At 34.9% G+C, this 18,445-nt stretch overlaps 1 protein-coding gene across 2 annotated transcripts in view; it reads left to right on the forward strand.

Moving 5' to 3' along the window:
• The window catches only part of SPRED1 (sprouty related EVH1 domain containing 1), a 116,360-nt gene that overhangs the window by 44,420 nt on the left and 53,495 nt on the right, over window positions 1–18,445 (forward strand). Inside the window, exon 2 of one of the 2 annotated variants that reach the window (XM_045816051.2) lies at window positions 15,486–15,660. In XM_045816051.2, the coding sequence (XP_045672007.1) occupies window positions 15,486–15,660 (175 nt within the window). Of the gene's footprint in view, window positions 1–15,306; window positions 15,661–18,445 lie in introns of those variants that run through there. The other variant, XM_087859202.1, reaches the window with a different exon arrangement.

Raw genomic sequence — 18,445 nt, forward strand, 5'->3', positions numbered from 1 at the left:
AATGGAATCATATAATATGTGACCTTTTGTGTATGGCTTCTTTAACTTAGAGTAATATTTGTGAGGTTGCACATTGTTGCATGTCAGTGCTTAATTGTTTTTTATAGATGATGTTATGTTCATTATTAAAAGTGTGGTATTCAAGTCCCCAACTATTATTACAGATCTACTTCTCTCTTCATTTTGTCAGTGTTTACTTTGTATAATTTGGGACTCTGCTGTTTGGTGCATGTATATTTCTGATTTCTACACCTTCTTGATGAATTGACCCTTTTATCAATATCTAATGACCTTCTTTTTCTGTTGTAACATTTTTTTTTTTTTACTTTAAGACTGTTTTTTCTGGTATTAATATATCCATTCTATCTCTCTTTTGGTTATTGTTTCATGGAATATTTTTTCCCATCTGTTCATTTCAACCTATTGGTAGTTTTGGATGTGAAGTCAGTCTTTTGTAGACAATGTATAATGAGTTTCTTGTACAGAATATATGGTTGGGTGATGTTTTTAAAAAATCCTGTCTGCCAGTTCGTTGGCAGCATTTAATCCACTTGCATGTAATTACTGATACTGAAGTACTTCTGCCTGTTTGCCATTTGTTTTCTGTATATTTTATGCCTTTTCTGTTTCTCATTTCCTCTTTCCCCCCCTTTTTTGTGTATTTTATTTTTTTGTAGTGTATTTTCAATTCTTTTATATCTGTCTATAGGATATTTTCTTAGTGGTTACCATGGAGATTACAGTTAACATCTTAAATTTATAACAACTTAGTTTAAATTGATACTAGCTTAGCTCTAATAGCACATAAAAGCTGTACTCCTGTGCAGGTCCACTGTATGTTGTTATTGTCATAGTTTGCATCTCCATACATTAATGTGCCCATTAATACAGATTTATAATTATTGGAAACAAGAAAAGTCTACAAACCAAAAAAAGAATAATAGTGGCTTTATATTTACCTTTGTGGTAACCCTTACCACAATTCTTTATTTCTTCATAAGGTTTTGAATTACTGTCTAGTGTCCTTTCATTTCATCCTGAAAGGTTCTTTTTAGCACTTCTTGTACAGCTGATCTGATAGTGGCAACTCCCTCAGTTTTTTAGTTATCTTAATTTCATCTTCATTTTTGAAGGATAATTTGTATGTAGAGTTCTTGGTTGACCTTTCCCCCCCAGCACTTTACATCATTCCACTGCCTCTGGCCTCCATTGTTTTCTATGAGAAATTGGCTGCTAATCCTATTGGGAAGCCCTTGTTATATGAGTAGTTTTTCTCTTGCTGCTTTCAAGACTTTTTGTCCTTTAACAACTTGATTATAATGTGTCTCAGTTTCAAAACTATCTCTTTGTTTATCTTTTCTTGGAGTTTAACTTCTTGGATGTGTAGATTTATGTCTTTTATCAAATTTGTAAAGGTTTTTCTTCTTTTCCCATGTCTTCAAATATTTTCTGCCTGTTTCCCTTTTCTCTGAAATTCTCCATTACATGTATGCTGGTACATTCGATCATGCCTCACAGATTTCTTAAGCTCTGTTCATTTTTCTTTATTTTTCTTTCTCCAACTGGATCATTTTGGTTGACCTACCTTGAAGCTCACTGATTCTTCTTCCTGATCAAAGCTGCTGTTAAACCTTCTAGTGAATTTTTCATTTCAGTTACTATATTTATCAGTTCCAGAATTTTTTTTTTTTTAAGATTTTATTTATGTATTTGACAGAGATAGAGACAGCCAGTGAGAGAGGGAACACAAGCAGAGGGAGTGGGAGAGGAAGAAGCAGGCTCATAGCGGAGGAGCCTGATGTAGGGCTCGATCCCATAACGCCGGGATCACGCCTTGAGCCGAAGGCAGATGCTTAACCGCTGTGCCACCCAGGCGCCCCTATCAGTTCCAGAATTTCTGTTGGGTTCCTTTCTATAATTTTTTTTAAGATTTATTTATTTTACAGAAAGAGAGAGAGAGGAGGGGCAGAGAGAAAGGGAGAGAGAGAATCCTCAAGCATACTCTCCACTGAGTGTGGAGCCAATGCAGGGCTCAATCCCAGGACCCTGAGATCATGACCTGAGCCGAAACCAAGAGTCAGATGCTTAACTGACTGAGCCGCCCAGGCACCCCTTATAATTTGTTTCTTTATTAATATTTTCTGTTTGCTCATATATCATTTTCTTGGTTTTCTTTACTCTGAGTATATTTATGACAGTTTATTTGAAATGTTTGTCTAGTAAGTCCAATATCTTTGCTTCCTCAGGGACAGTTTCTGTTAATTTTATCTGTCAATGACCCAGACATTCCTGTTTCTTTTTATGCTTTCTAAATTTTTGATGAAAACCGAACAGTTTGAATATTATAATTTGATAACTCTGGAAATCAGAGTCTTCCCACTCTTCCGGGTTTGTTGCTGGTTGTGGGCTGTAGTTGTTTGTTTAATTTTCTAAACTCCAAAGTCTTTATTCTTTGCCATGTGTGGTCTCTGAAGGCTCTCTTCCTATAACCCGGGGTCATCTCATGTTTTGACAGAGATTTCCCTGAACTCCAGGAGCTAAGAAAGAAGAAAGAAAGAAAGAAAGAAAGAAAGAAAGAAAGAAAGGGAAACTCTCCCAGTCTTAACAGATTATCTCTGTATCACAGTGCTCCTTCATTGCTTAGCAAAGCCATTTACAGCTGCCTTACCCTTTACTTCCCACTTGTGCTGAGCTTAGAGGTCAGCCCAAGATAAAAACTTAGAGTCTTTGAGAACATCTCTGTCCTGGCTCTGCGTGTGGCTTTCTAAATTCCCCAGTCTATAACATCAGTTTTGATTGCTCTAATTCCCAAAGAAACTCTCCCAGCTTTTCCTCTCAGGCTCTTGGTACATCTATTGCTGGCCATCGTAATATTTTGCTCTTGGCAGCAGCTGGTTGGTTGTTTGCCTTATGATGTGTTTGAGGAGTGTAAGCACCTTATGTCAAGTCCTTCACAGAGCTCCAGATGCAGGTCTTTGAGACTGAAGTCTGGCTCTGCTTTCTCCAGAACGAGGGACCAGGATCCCATGCTGAGAACACAGGTTACCATGTTTAACACCTCTGATGGTGGGGTTGGGGAGTGGGGTTAGGCCAAGGGGAAGTGCCACAAAGCTTTCCTACTATTCTCAAGTTGCCCTTAGATTTTACATTTGCTTGGTCACTGTAAATCTTTGACTATTTTCTGGAGTTACAACAAAGTTGATTCTAACTATTTGCTCTGTGTTTTAGTATTTCTGTTGAGGGATGGGCCCTTGAAGCTAACCCTCTCTGGTGTTTTCACTGTCAGCCTACTCTTTCTACTTTTTTAATGTAACTACTAGAAAATTAAAGATTACATATATGGCTTGTGTTATATTTCTATTAGACCACACTGCTGTAGGGTATTGCATTTTCAGTGAAAATTGAATTCATTTATGTTGCATTTGGAAGGAATAATGTCTAAAATTCTCAAAGGTCCTGCAATTGCACAATTAGGACTAGCTATTTGCTACTATACTTTTTATTTTCAGACTAGCGTGGCATTTTTAGAGAACCTCTAAACTTCCTTCTATAGGATGAAGTATTATTAACATTGTGTAATTATGTACCTATCATTGATGACTCCTAAATTTTGACTAGATTCTCATTTGATTAAGTGTTTAAATCATCTTGGGCTGTCTCCTTTTTTCCAAAAGCACTCTTGATAGGTATTTATAAGAATTGTTGAACATTCTTCATGCTTCTTCATCTGATTTTCTTTTTTATTTCATGATTCAATTATATAAGTATTTATTAAATACCTATTTTGTGGAGGTACTCCCAGGACTTTCACGTGTTAAGCATATCCAGGACTATCAGATACTCATTTTTTTAAAAATACTGTATGGAGAGATCTTTCCTTTTTCTCAGGGGATTATTCTGCTGATTAATTTTGGTCCCTGCCACTGACTCCATATCCTTTTAGCATCCTCAGCTTGTTTGCCTAATCAGTGAAGAATTGGCATTCTAGATATGCAGGGTTGTCAGCTTACCCTCATTATTCCTTTGTTCCTTGCTATTAAATGCCAAGGCACTATGTACATTCTCAGCACGGGTAAAGCTTCATTCTCAGTACTTGCTTCCAGGTGCATTTGAAAAAGTAAATGTTAATCACCTCTTCTAAATAAGGTTACATGTACAAAACCATATAGAAGGACTTGGCAACATATTCAAAAGTTGGGGGCGCACACAATATAAAGGATTCTGCTGGATTTCTTAGTGAAAACATCTTACTTATGTTGACAGTGAAAGAATTACTTCATCATGAGTGTCATCTGAATCTCCTTGTGTCTGTTCCCTGACCAGAGAGAAGGGTAGTCTCTCACCAAATGTTCTTGGTATTGACCTGATGGACTTAGATGAGAATTACTTCATCTTAGTCATAAACCCACAAATTTTTCATTAATATTTCTGGTAGCACAGATAAGATCAGGCAGTAAAATTTTACTGAAGACACCAAGAAACAAGAGAAATAGATAACTATGCCTTCCTACCTGGTAAGAAGGAACTTCTCATGTAATTACGTAGTGGTACATACAAGGATATCATGTACCTAAATCAGTGTCCCCTTTTTGTTTTAAACAGGAATTATCAACCACAGCTAATTATCAAATGTGAATTATTTTGAGACTTCTACTCACACTTTACATGATGGAAGCATTTATAAGAGGTACCTAACCTAATGATAGGCATCAGGGAAGACTTTTTGGAAAGTAAGAAATATAACTAGATAATGTATTATAATTTAGAGATTGTCCATGTTCACCTTGGAGTCTGTACGAATACCTGTCTGCTAAACCTATGTCTGCTTTCAAAGGGTAGAAATCATTTTTCTTCTACCACTCAGGAATCCCTGTCAAGCCTTTCTTTCTCAAAACCTTGATCCGAGGTGCAAGACTTAGGAAGACTAAGGAATTCCCTCTTTGCCTTTCACCTTCTGTGTTTGTATCTCTTCGTAATATGCCCATTATTTGTACATCCAACATGAGAATATCCAACTTTCTTCAGGCACGTCCTTATTTCCTTAATGAGCCCAGTCTCTTTAGAAGTAAATGCATATGATGTAATTTGTGGGATGTTCTATGGAATGTGGAGAGGGCTGAGATGCTAGGCTATATTTAAACAAGTCTCTGTTATTAGGGAGAATTATACATTGTAAATAGGTGGGAACAGTGATGCAGGTTCTTTCAGGTTCTTGGGAGGAACTCAGTGTACAGGGTGGGGCAGGTTTTGACAGCAGGGAGGGCAAGAAGGCTGTTAAAATCAATCTGCATTCCACTATAAAGTCATTGTTTTAGTATAACCGACATGTGTACAAAAACTGCTAGCTCTTGTTACAGAGACAAGTACCATTTTGAGATCGTAGCCCTTCAAGAAGTATGTGTGCGCACACATGTGTGTGTTTAAGAGTTTGGTAAATACATTTTTGAATAAAGGGTAATACATACGTATAGTATAAAATTCAAAAAATATAAAAGAACATTTAATGAAAGGAAAATTACTCTTGTACCTCTCTTTTTCCCTTGCTAAAGAAACAGTTAATCTGTTCTCTTGTGTAAATATTCTATTCATATGCAAGCATATGTCTTTTCCCCATTTTCCCCACAAATGATAGCATACTAAACATACTTATGTACCTTTAAAAAAAAAAAAGCCAAAACCTAACAAAACTTAGAGATTAGCTCACTTGACACTATAAAGAGCTTCCTCATTTTCATCCTGGGTACATAGTATTGCATTCTTAAAAGTGGAGAACTTTTCCTGACAGTAGGACTGTGCTCAGAGAGAGATGTGACTACAGAAGAGTGAGAGAAGCAATGTTCCTGGCTTTGAGAATGGAAGGAGGCCACAATCCAAGGAAGTGGGTGGCTTTTAGGAATTGGAAAAGACAAAGAAACTATTCTCTTCTGTATTATCCTGAAGGGAATGCAACGCTCTTAGCACCTTAATTGTAGCCCACTGAAGCTTGTTAGACTTCCAGTGCACAGAACTGTATAAATTTGTGTTGTTTTAAGCCACTGTTTTCAGTAATTTATTATGGTAACAATAGAAAACTAAGAGATATATGCTATACATTTTTTCCCTCAATTTTTTACTCCTTTTTTACTGTATTGTTTATGGTGTTTTTGCTCTACAGGAATGTGTTTCATATCGTTGAATTTATCCCTGTATTTTTTAATGGCCTCTGGATCTTAGGCCTTTCCAACTTTAAGATTGTTTTAAAACTTACTGTATTTCGTTCTAATGCTTTTATCTCATTATGAACTCTGGTATTAATGTTGGTTCCCTGTCTTCTACGTTCTGGTCTCTTACAATAAATATTTTTATAGTTCAGCTCTTCTAACATAGACCAAGAGTACTTCAAAAGATGAAATCATATCATCAGTGCTGGTAATTAAGGAATCGGGGGGGATTAACAGTAGTGGGTCCAGAAGGCATGGGACATACAAAGTTATTAGAGTTTTAAACTACTTTGGTAGGTTGATGATACTGTCTAGTGGAACCCAGAATTGTTGGCTCTACAGGCATAGTTTTTGAGTACCTCTATATCCTTTTTAGATTTTAGTTTTTATTTCTCCTTCTGGAAGGCTTCCCAGATGCCTATGACTCGGTTAGAAGTGCTTCCATCATGTAAGCAGTATGCAGAAGAGTTAGAGAACTGATATTTGATACTTAGTTGTGGCTAACAAGTCTTACTAAAAGTAAAAAGCTATCTCCTGGGTTTATTTTACAAAACCATCATACATACAGAATGAGATAAATTTAGACAATTCCAGAATGCAGGTATTATAACATCATAAAGTTGATTTAATATATGAAGGCATTATAATAGTAATATTTATTGGGCACCAAACTTTTGAGCCAAGTACAATACTAAGCACTTTACTTGCATTTCCTCATTCACTTTTCAAACACTGCAGTAGATAGTTATTATCCCCATTTACAGACCAGAAGAATGGGGGTACAGAGAGCAGAATAATTTGCCCAAGATTATAACTTTTAAATGATGCAACTGCCTTTGGAATCTAGGAAGTCTGACTTGCTATTAAACACAATGCTATTAATTGCCCTGTGATGCTTTGGTGATTACTATGTGGAAAATAATATTTGCTCCCAAGTTTAAAGTTGCTAATACAAAACGAGTAATTCAAGACCTTTATCTTTATAATCAAACTCAGTCTTTTATATCCTTATCTGTAAAATGTTGAAATAACCTATCTCATTAGGGTTGATGCAGTCAAGTTCTGTTACTGCTCTTGGTCTTAGAGAGATTTTTAAAGACACAATTCTACTCCCTTGATAGATTGTCAGCCTGTGGTCTCTTTATTGTGATAAAATAGAGTACTGCCCTTGACCATGGTATGAAAGACCTGATACAGTAAGATCGTCCAATAAGTTAACTTAATGTTGGTCCTTAAATGTGACATGCTTGTGTCACGCTCCCTCCATGGAATGTCCTTAGCTTTTCTTCCACCTGATATACTGCTGTTCAAAACCCACATCAAATGTGAATTTTAGTCATCTCTAACACAAAACTCCCCATTTTGTGTTAACATATCCCACTGTTTATATTTCCCACTAAATTATGAGCTTCTAGGAAGAGACCAAAACTTTTAAATTTTGCCTATGTATGAAACATAAATAAATGCTCCCTGGATAATGAATAGATGAATGGGTGGTAATGTGGTTATCTTCTGAATGTCATTTGTATTTTTTATAGTTGAGAAACTGTCACACTTATACTGTGAAATGCTGTATCATTCTAATTTACTTCTATTAAATACTTTGTTTTTCTCTTATACCCAGTCTGTGTAATAATATTTAATACCTGGATGGTAATACTTACTTTAAATATACTGTTGAGGACATGGAATGTTTTGTCACTGTAAATACCTCCTTATGGAAAAATATAAATTCTTATTGTACTGACCAAATCTTAAGGGATTCTAAGTTTTTTGTTTGTTGTTTTTCTTCAGTATTTTTAGTGATTTTGTTTCGTACTGTTGTAGTTAGAAATGGAAAATAGTCATCTTTGCCTCCTGTATGTGGATTTGCTTTCATGTCCTCAGGAAGGTTTGCCCTCATCTTTTGTATTAGTTTCCTGTTGCTACTCCAACAAATTACTACAAACTCTGTGGCTTAAAATAACACAGTTTTGTTCTATTGTAGTCTGAAGGTTAGACATCCAACTAGATCTTACTGAGCTAAAATCAAGACAGTGGTAGGACTGTGTTCCTTTTGGAGGATCTAGGGAATCTGTTTCCTTGCCTTTTCCAGCTTCTGGAGGCCTGCATTCATTGTCTCATGACCCCTTGCATCTTTAAAGCCAAGCAGTATAGCATTTTCATATCTCTGATTCTGACCTCCTCTTCTGCCTCCCTTTCCTACTTTAATTGATCTTCTTTTAGTTTTGTTTTTGTTTTCTGGATATTAGTATATTTCATTTCCTTGGAAATGTAGTAGTTTTATGATTTGCTTAAGAGAGGATCATGTAACTCCACCTAACCAGCTTTCAGGTAACTCATTTGCAAGGAAATATCATCTTCACAAATCTGTGAATTATGGGGCCTAAAAACCTATCGTAGAGCAACTCTGCCCTTTAGGTCGAGTATTGTTCATCTCAGGCTTGTGAACCTCTTGGAAGGGATTATGAATCCCCAAAATTGTATTCAAATGTGATTTTTTTTTTAAGCCATATATATTTTTTCTTCAGGGGAAATAGTCTGTAACTTTAATCACAATTTCAGTAGTATCAGTGATTACCCTGAGCCCCCAATTTAAGAACCATTACTATACAAAACAACAAATTGACTTATTTGTACAGTTCTGGTTTTTTCTCAGATCTCTTTCCTAAATGTGTACATTTCTCACGGCCTATTGGTCGTTCAATAATGGTCTAGCTGACTATTTTTAAACTTACCATTTCTGAAACACTTTCCTTTTTTTGTTGTTTTTTTTTGTTTTGTTTTGTTTTTAGTCTTTTTCTCCTTTTCTGTCTGTTCCTCTCTCCTTTCTTCCTCTCTACTGTCCTATCCCAGTGCACCTTTGTACTTCATTCTGAGAACAGTTTGGTTCCAAGGTCTTACGTTTTTATTTGTAATTTTTTTATTTTACCTTTTTGCCAGAGACTGCTAATTAGTCCCTTGTATCTGTTCTGTTTTTCTTTGGTAAGAGTGTTCCCAATTTTCAGATGGGCACACGGTTGCCTGGAAATATATATAGACTGCATTTCCCAGCTTCCATTACAGATAGTTGTGGTGTTGTGACAAAGTGATAATCAGAATTGTCTATATAAATACATTTATTAAGATACTTTATTATGTAAAATTTGTTAAAATAACTTTCTAAGTAATCTCTGACCACAGTCTCTCCTTGTTATAAAATTTTCTGTACTTTCAAGCTTTAAATCTATATTAAAAATCCTCTTTAGGTTGCTGAAGAGGGGGGAGAGGAGTGAGGTGATGGGGTAATGGGGTGATGGACATTGGGGAGGGTATGTGCTGTTACGAGCACTGAGTATTATATAGGACTAATGAATCAGACCTGTACCCCTGAAGCAATACATTATATGTTAATTAAAAAAAATAAAGATCAGCTTACAGCACACACAAAAAAATCTTCTTTAGGTTAGGAAACTTCTTAGGTAAGGGCATAAATGATGTATATTGGCAACATCATTGTAATAATTTGGCAGTGTTTTGGTGAAAATATAATTGAGCTCTGTTTGAAGTAATGTTCAATATATAGGTGAAATTAAAAAAAAGATGCACCTAGAAGTGTTAAAGTATGGAAGGGTAGGAAAGGTTAGAGGTTGGGTTAGCCTTCAGAATGGGATGGGGAAGTTTTCTGGTATAAATCCATGCTGGACTATAGGGGATCCTAGATACAGAAAGAACTTAATGAAGGTAGGTGTCAAGTCACCAGCGCTACGTATAACAGGCTTGGTTGCCGTGCCCAGAGGAAGCAGAATCATGTATAGCTGAGAAACCAAGACCAAGTTGGATTTAACTTCTGGTCAGTGGTCATGGGCTATAATAAAGTAGATATATGAATATTTTCCAGACATGGTGACTTTAAGGACTCTCTTACTTTCAGAGAAAGTAGAGAATTCTGTTTGCTGAAATGATTTTAAAAAGAAAAAGAAGTTTTATCTCTTAATAGAATGTAAAAGGTTTATAATAGATATGTATGAGATCTTATAGAAAGTCACCTGCACAAATCATTAAAGGAAAAGAAATACATTTGACCATGGTAAAAGAAAAGCTTTGTTCTTTGAAAGACATGACAAAAATAAAAGAAGCCACAGATCAGAAGATACTTATAATTCACAGAACTGGCAGAGGATTAGCATTGCTAATATAAAGAATTTATGCAAATCAGTAGAAGGACAACTCAGTTGAAAATTAGAGATAGTATAGAAAGAATGAAGAGAGCAAGAAGGCAGTTGGGTAGGTGTATATAATAAGCTTGGTAATAAAAGCAAGAGTATGATACAAGGGAGAAGAGAAACTAAAAAAGAAGGCCATTTTTGGCCAAGGACATTTTTCATATTAGACTACTGGGGCTTGTAGTAGCCCCATGACTGTACCCTGATTTGATAAGAAATGTTTTTGCCGATGTGCAAATTTGAAAATGCAACTGTAATAGGCATTTACTACAAAATACAATAATGTACAGCTTTAGAGTTGTTCTGGATTATGTATAATCCAGTACTGCTATTTCAAAAGAAACTACATGGATCAATACAAGAGGGTCAAAATTTATCTTTATGTTTGGTTCTCTTCTGTTGCCTTTAACTTTACTGAAGTACCAGTTGAAAATTTTAGAAAATAAAGGTCATGGTGACTAAGAATTTTAGGTAATTTAGAACACTTGCTTAACCCCATCAATAAATCCTCCTGGCTCTTCCACCAAAATAGACCCAAATCAGTTTATTCCTCTTGTGTCCAGTATTATCACCCAAGGCCAACACAACATTACCTCTCACCTGCACTTCTACATTAATTTTCTAATTTGCTGACTATAGCTGAAAGGATATATTTGATATAATTGTTAAGATGTTAAGATGAGATCAGAGATTAGCAGTTGAGATGCAATTTAGATTTTGAATGAAATAAAGGAAACACAGCTATGTTTTACAGCAAGAGCCTCTTCGTTTCATCAGAATAAAAGCTAGGCTGAAAAGTGGTTATTGTGTAGTCCACTACCACAGGAAAGAATAGAGCTTTAGTTTAAACTATTTCAGAAAATTATAGAAGTAGTCTAGGTTTGACTTTTTTAAGATAAATCACTGAGAACAAGTACCTTTCAACTAAGTATTAAAGCAGCTCAAGAGGGTAATTGTTCCATTCTTAGCAATAAGAATAAATTGTCATCATAAATAGCTATTGCCTCAGACTAATAGACTAATAGATTACAAATCTGATAAACAGAGTAAAATCCAACAAGTTCTTAATATTTTAACTCTGTGATGGCAAGTATTATTTTTCTTTATTTTCCACATTTACTAGGATGGGCTTCTGTTTACATGATCAGGGAAAAGTGTTTATTATTATTTTAAATAGAATAATACAATTTTGTTCCTTGCTCTAAAGTCACTTTTATCTAAGGAGGGGATTACAGGTACAAATTTTATTATGCTGCAAGGCAGATACGGCAGTTTGTAAGAGCTACCATTAGTCTTTAGGTGAGGTTGCATGTTTTAGACAAAAGAGTTACTACTTTTATTTGGGAAAAGACATTTGAAGGTAAAGAGATTATAAAAATTAAAAGCACAGGTGAAAAGATTAACCTTGGCAGGAAGGAAGATCTCTCTTTAAAAACAAACAACAAACCCCATCCTGCACATTTATTTAACAGCTTGAAAAATTTTATTGTACGTATTCTAGTCTTAGGTCTTAAAGTTGGAAGCTGAGTTGTTCAGTTATAAACTAACAAAGGCTGTGGTAGGGGAATACAGATTTATTTACGTGAGCTCCTGAAGTACTTTAAAGCTTGAAGGGTCAGCTTGAATAGATAAGGGAAACAATGACATATTTGGTATAGTTGAAAGCATGAGATTTTAAAAAGTACATAAATTACTGGTCAGCTTTAAAACTTCTTTTATTGTATTAAAGTGAACAGTGAATCAGGCAGCCTTATTACTCTTCTACTAAAGAGATCTTTGTTTTATCTGATTTTTCTAGAAAGGACAATATGTCTCTTTGAGGTGGCACTTTATAAAGTAGAAACCAAAATAATTGGGTTAGCAAAGAGAGTTATGTTAGGGATACTTTTTTGAAAAAATGCATTCATACATTGTTAAAAAGAACATTCTAAAATTTTTACAGTATCTTGAGAAAAGCCAAGACATAGTTAAAATGTAGTAAGTTCTATATTTAAATCACTTTTGATTTATAAATATTAATTAAAAATAATTTTGAAGAAACAGAAATGAAGGGAAAATACCTAACTTCACCATCCTAAAATAACTACTTAGGATTTTTATATATTTTCTAATATTCTTTATTTATGGACATTTTTATATTTTTAAAATATAAAATATGCTGAGAAGCATTATGCAAATTTTAAATGAGAATTAGTAAAATTCAAAGATGAAAAAGTAAGAGCTTATACCCTAAAGAGGTTAACTACTCTTACACTCTGAACTCAAAATATACCCTGAGCTTCTGAATGGGTTATTTTACTCCTTGGGTTTTGTAAGTCTTGTGGAACCTAGGATAAAATTCTTAAACTTCCCAGTTTACTACAGAATTAGATAAGAAGGAAGAGTCAGGATCTTACAGTAAAATAAATACTTAAATGCTTGTTGGGAACTTGAATTTTGGTTTTAACCCAGGTTCTACCTTTGTGACTGAACTTCAAACATATTGACCTTTAAATGAATGAGTTCAGTTCACAGACATTTAATCTGAACCCAATACGTCCATGTGCTGTGCTTTTAGAGTATCCTTAGGTTAAATTCTTGACAAACCAAATGACCTTTGTCTAGTATTGTATCCCTCCAAGCTGGTTCTCAGTCTAAGAAGCTTCCCTGGCTTGTTGGTATGCATGTCATGTTTACTTATAGTAGAGGTACTTGTTCCAGCCCATCCTAAGAGGAGGACTCCCAATTTGGTACCTCTGTCAGACCAGCTTTTGTGCTATGCGTTGTCTGAGTTGAAGATTGATAAGAATGGGGCCCAGACAAGAATCAGAGGCTCTGAATAACTGAATAATAAAAGCTTAGAACAGTAACCTGTAAAGCTAAAGACTTGTAGCGCTTCCCATAAAAATTAGTTTGACTCCAATAATAGAGAATTATGGTTGACTGTGTAAATTTTATCTTTTCCCAGGTCCTTCTTGGCTTTGAATTACCAGGCTGACTTCTACAATTTTAATTATTTGTTTTAGTAATAATAATTAATACTTACATATTTTTTATTATGTGTCAGGCATTGTTTACATTTATTAAGGTGCATACAGTAACTTTCTCAAGGACACACAGCTAGTAAGTTGCTGAGCCAGGATCCAACTTGTGAAGATAAGACTTTAGACTCCTCACTCAACCACAGCACAATGATGCTTTAAATGTATACAGCTTTCTGACAAGAGACTTGGGTCAAGAATATATAAAGAACTTCTAAAAATCAAAAATAAAAGCATAATAAAAAAATGACCAAAGACTTAAAAAGAGGATGGCATGTAAATGGCCCATAGCCGTATGAAAAGTTGTTCAATACCATGAGTCATCAGGGAAATTGATACTAAAACCATAATGGGTTGCCACTGTAAACTCACTATAATGAGTAAAATTTAAAAGACTGGAAACACCAAATGTTAGCAAGGATATGGAGCAACTGAAATTATGATGCATTATTGATGGGAATGAATAATGATAAAACCACTTTGGAAAATATAATTTCTTTTATAGTTAAACATACTGTCCTGTAACTCATCAGTTCCATTCCTCCATATTAAGAGAAACGAAAGCAAATGTCTACAAAAAGACTGGTACAAGAATATTTATATAACAGCTTCATTCATAATAGCTAGCAACTAGGAACAATCCAAATGCCCATGAACACAGGACAGAATTAAGTGAATTGTGATGTATTTATTCAGTGAGAGGACTACTTAGCAGTAAAAAAGAGTGAACTAATACAACAGCATAATGAGTCAAATAAGTCAGACAAAAAGGGTACAAATGGTGATTCTGTTTGATCCCATGGATATTGAAGGCCCATAACAGTCAAAGCTAATTATTTGCTTAGAAACAGAATAGTGGTTACCTATTTGATGGATAGGAGGCTTAAGGGCATTTTCTGGAGTCATGAAAATGTTCCATATCTTGATTATCATGTTGGTTATGCAGATGTGTACATTTGTCAGAATTTGTTGAATTTTGTATTTAAGATCAGTATGTTACTGTATGTAAAGTATACCTCAACGAAATAAATATATAAAGCAAAAAAAAAAAAAAAAAAAACCAACAACAACCAGGGGGAGATTTCAGACAAGAACTAGCACAACAGAAATGACAACTGGCAACCTAACACTTTGAACATGCAAAGACACTAAGTAGCACAGAACTGTTACATAGAACCTCAATTGTTATTCATAGTAACCAAGACAAGTGTAAGTTATATTTAATACAATTTTCTAAGAATTTATCAAGGGGTACTACTTTTAGAAAGGATTTCATTAATAATTATTACATTGAAAATTTGAAACTAAAATGCTTAGATGTCAGTAACCTAGAATATTAGTTTATGTGACACATTTCTTAGATTTTATGTAAAGAACAGTTGTGGTTAATATTGGGAAATGATTCTGGCTAGAACTAGGATGTGGTCTCTTTAGAGACTGCTAAAAAGAGAGCATGAGAAGTTTCTATGGATGAATTTGCTTGATAAGTTCTTGAAATAGAACATTTGTCTTTATATGATCTATGTGATTTAGATTCCCAGTTGTTAGAAGAAATAAAAAATGTGGCATCTGTACTGCATTTGCTTCAGCACTTTATTTAATAATCTCGAAATGTTAGAAACTTACAGATGTCACAATTAAATGTGCTAAAATATAGCAGTAACTTGTCCTGGTTATATTGTAACAGGTGGACATAAATAGACAAGTTTGATCGTGGCCTATGTAGTTTGACAATATTTGTCCCTGGGGTCCTTTATAACTTGTTCCATGGCAATCAGATGTACTTGAACTACTCAAATGATGAATTGAAATACGAGATCTGCAGTCTTTTATTTTAAGGTTAGTCTTCAAAATAAAGGTTAACCTTTTAAGTTTGTGGTTTTTGTTTTTGTTTTTTTTTTTTACCTCTTTCATGTAGGTTACTTTGTGGACTGTCATGGAAGTAGGAAACAGTTATCACACATTAACTAATGTGGTCTTTGATTTCTCAAATAAGACTGACAGCTTGGCTGTTTCTTGCTTATGGAAAACCTAATTTCTAATCTTTGCATCTGTTTTAGTAATAGTTATGCACGAGTGCGAGCTGTGGTGATGACCCGGGATGACTCAAGTGGTGGATGGTTACCACTTGGAGGGAGTGGACTAAGCTGCGTCACTGTCTTCAAAGTCCCTCACCAGGAAGAGAATGGCTGTGCTGACTTTTTTATCCGTGGAGAGCGACTCAGGGACAAAATGGTAATGAATAATGTATCTACTGCTATAATTTTAAGATTCTATAGAATGAATTATCTACTTAAAGTTTTAATCAGTTACCATTAGGAGAATGATTTTTGCCCAGGATCAGTGATTATGTTTCTAAGCTCTTTTAATCTTAAAGACGGTGAAATATGCCTGTTGCCTGTTTCTTTGCAACTGGGACTCATTAATGTATATGTGTTAGAAAGGAGCTGCATTTTTTTATCAGGTTTAATGCATGAATAGCCCCCCTAGTTATTAAACTAGGTACAATCTGCCTTTCCTTCTTTCTCACTCTCCCGTAGACTAGTGGTTGACAAACTACAGTCCACAGGGAATATCCAGGCCTGCCTTGTGTTTTTGTATGACCCATGGGTTAAGAATGGTGTTTACGGGGATGCTGGGTGGCTCAGTTGGTTAAGCAACTGCCTTCAGCTCAGGTCATGATCCCAGGGTCCTGGGATGGAGTCCCGCATTGGGCTCCTTGCTCAGCGGGGAGCCTGCTTTTTCCTCTGCCTGTCATTCCCCCTGCTTGTGTTCGCTCTTACTCTCTCTCTCTCTGACAAATAAATCAAATCTTTAAAAAAGAGTCTTCAAGTTAAAAAAAAATCGTTTTTACATTTTTTAATGATTGAAAAAAAATTGAAGAAGAGTAACAATTTTGTGACACATGAAAATTATGTTAAATTCAAATCTCAATGTCCATAAATAAAGTTTTATTGGAACATAGCCTAACTCATTTGTTTACACTTTGTCTATGGCTGCTTTCGTACTACAGTGACAGAGTAGAGTAGTTGCAGTAGAGACAATAAGTATTTGGAGTTTTACAGAAAATTTTACTGGCTCCTACTCTGGAGTCTGTTTTCTCAGGTTCTTTCTCTTCATTCTCTATTAGTCTAGTTATTCTAGGCTCATAAGACTACCTGGTTGCCAGACTAGTTTTTAACTCTCCTGTCTTCTACCTAGATGAGTGTTTTCTTCCATCTGTGTATTTTAAAACTGAATCTAAACTTTGATAATGTTAGATATTTACTCTCTTAATTGGTGTGGAAAGCTCTTTTTTATTTCATTTGTGAGCCAAAAAACAATTGCAGTCATGTTAATGTCATTTCTTCATCAAGCAAAAGGAAAGCATACACTTAGAAGCAAAATGAGAATAAAATGCCAGAAATTTCTAAGACTCTTGAGAAGACCTAGAATTCCCTTTAAATATGTAATTGTGGACTAGTTTGTAAGCCCATTTAGTTAGCATCAACAATGTTATGTCTATTGAAAATGTGTTTTAAGTTCCAAATAATTCTTTCAATATATGAACATTTTGAATAAATCTACTTTTAATTCTGGTTTGTTTTCTGGATATTTTTTACTACTGAATTATCTTAGTAATTTAGAAAGTTGCCCAACTTGTCTGTGTACCAATATCTGCCTCAGTTAAATGGAGAGTTACCCTAAATCCTCTTGAAAGCTTTCCAACTCTGTTTTTTGAGTTTATGATTCATTCCTGACAAGGTATCTCAATTAACCAGAATGTGTTTTTAGGATTGTGGAAACCCCAGTTGAAGTCATAAGTGTATATAATAAATCTAACATGTCATCTCTAAAAGTTTAAATATTTAAAGGTGGTTTTGAGCTTGCATAATCTGGCATATACTAATGCTTATTTAAATAAGCCTTGTAAACTTCTAAGAAAGAGCCTGTGATGACTTGTTCTGGAGTTTATGCTTCTTGTCTGAGATAATAATAATGGGTATGTTATTGGAGGAGAGGTTGTAGATTTTAGGAATGGAGTGAAATAGTGAAGATTTAAGGCATGTTTTAATTTTGTAAAAATGGGAAAAAAGAAGACAGAAGTCAAAGGTGGAGAAAGAGTTGGAGGGAAAAAGCTTGCTAGAAAAAGCATAAAAACAAGCAGAAGATAACCTAGATGTGCAGTAGAGAAAAGGAATATCAGAGTGAAACAGAGTATTAGTTATGTTAATGAAGGTGGACAGTTTACTTTAGGATAATTAAATATGGGACCAAATCTTACTCCTTAACTAGGAGTGGAGCTGGTCAGAGAAAGTTCAGATTGATGGATTAGGTGGAGTGTGGCTTTGACATAAAGCTAGTGAGAATTAAAACTGGGGTTCGGAAAGAACACACAAAAACTTACTTCCTTATGTCAGGACTTAATTTGAGCCCATAACCTAATCCTGGGGTATAGAATCGTAACAGACTAACAAGAAAAGAGGTTTTTCTGAGAAAGCGCTGACCTAGGAATCGGAACATGTGTTGTTTCACCTGACCATTTCGCCTAGAGGAAACTTATTTGTGAAACACAGATGATAAGTCTGTCTCTATGTAGACATAGAAGAAAAATGACTTTCAGTTGGAGGGTTGCCATTTTTCTTGTAGGGATTAGCTATAGTAAAGAGTTGTAGGTGATGGGGACTCGTGTAATCAAAGGCAGAGGCAGCAATGCATGGATATAAATTGAAAATAACAAAGTGTTATGGAATCTCAAGACAAATGGGACAGGGACATTGAAATAATTTGGCCCCCTCTCTTGGGTAATGCACATTTGGTCAAGATAATTCTGAAGCAATAACAGAATTGAAGTATATATCTTTTTCATGATCACTGCATTTTGGGATCATTAATGTCCTTATTTGCAGATATTTTTGTTGATTAGTTTTAGTTTAATCCATTTTTCTGGATTCTAGTTTCATGATTTACCTAAAAAAGAAGTACCTTATGACTGTCGAGTCTATTGAGTTTACAAATTTCTTCCCAAGTTAATTATGGT

This window comes from Ursus americanus, chromosome 36 (genome assembly GCF_024610735.1).
Source record: "Ursus americanus isolate L20-20 chromosome 36, mUrsAme1.1.p, whole genome shotgun sequence".
NCBI classification, from domain to species: Eukaryota; Metazoa; Chordata; class Mammalia; order Carnivora; family Ursidae; genus Ursus; species Ursus americanus.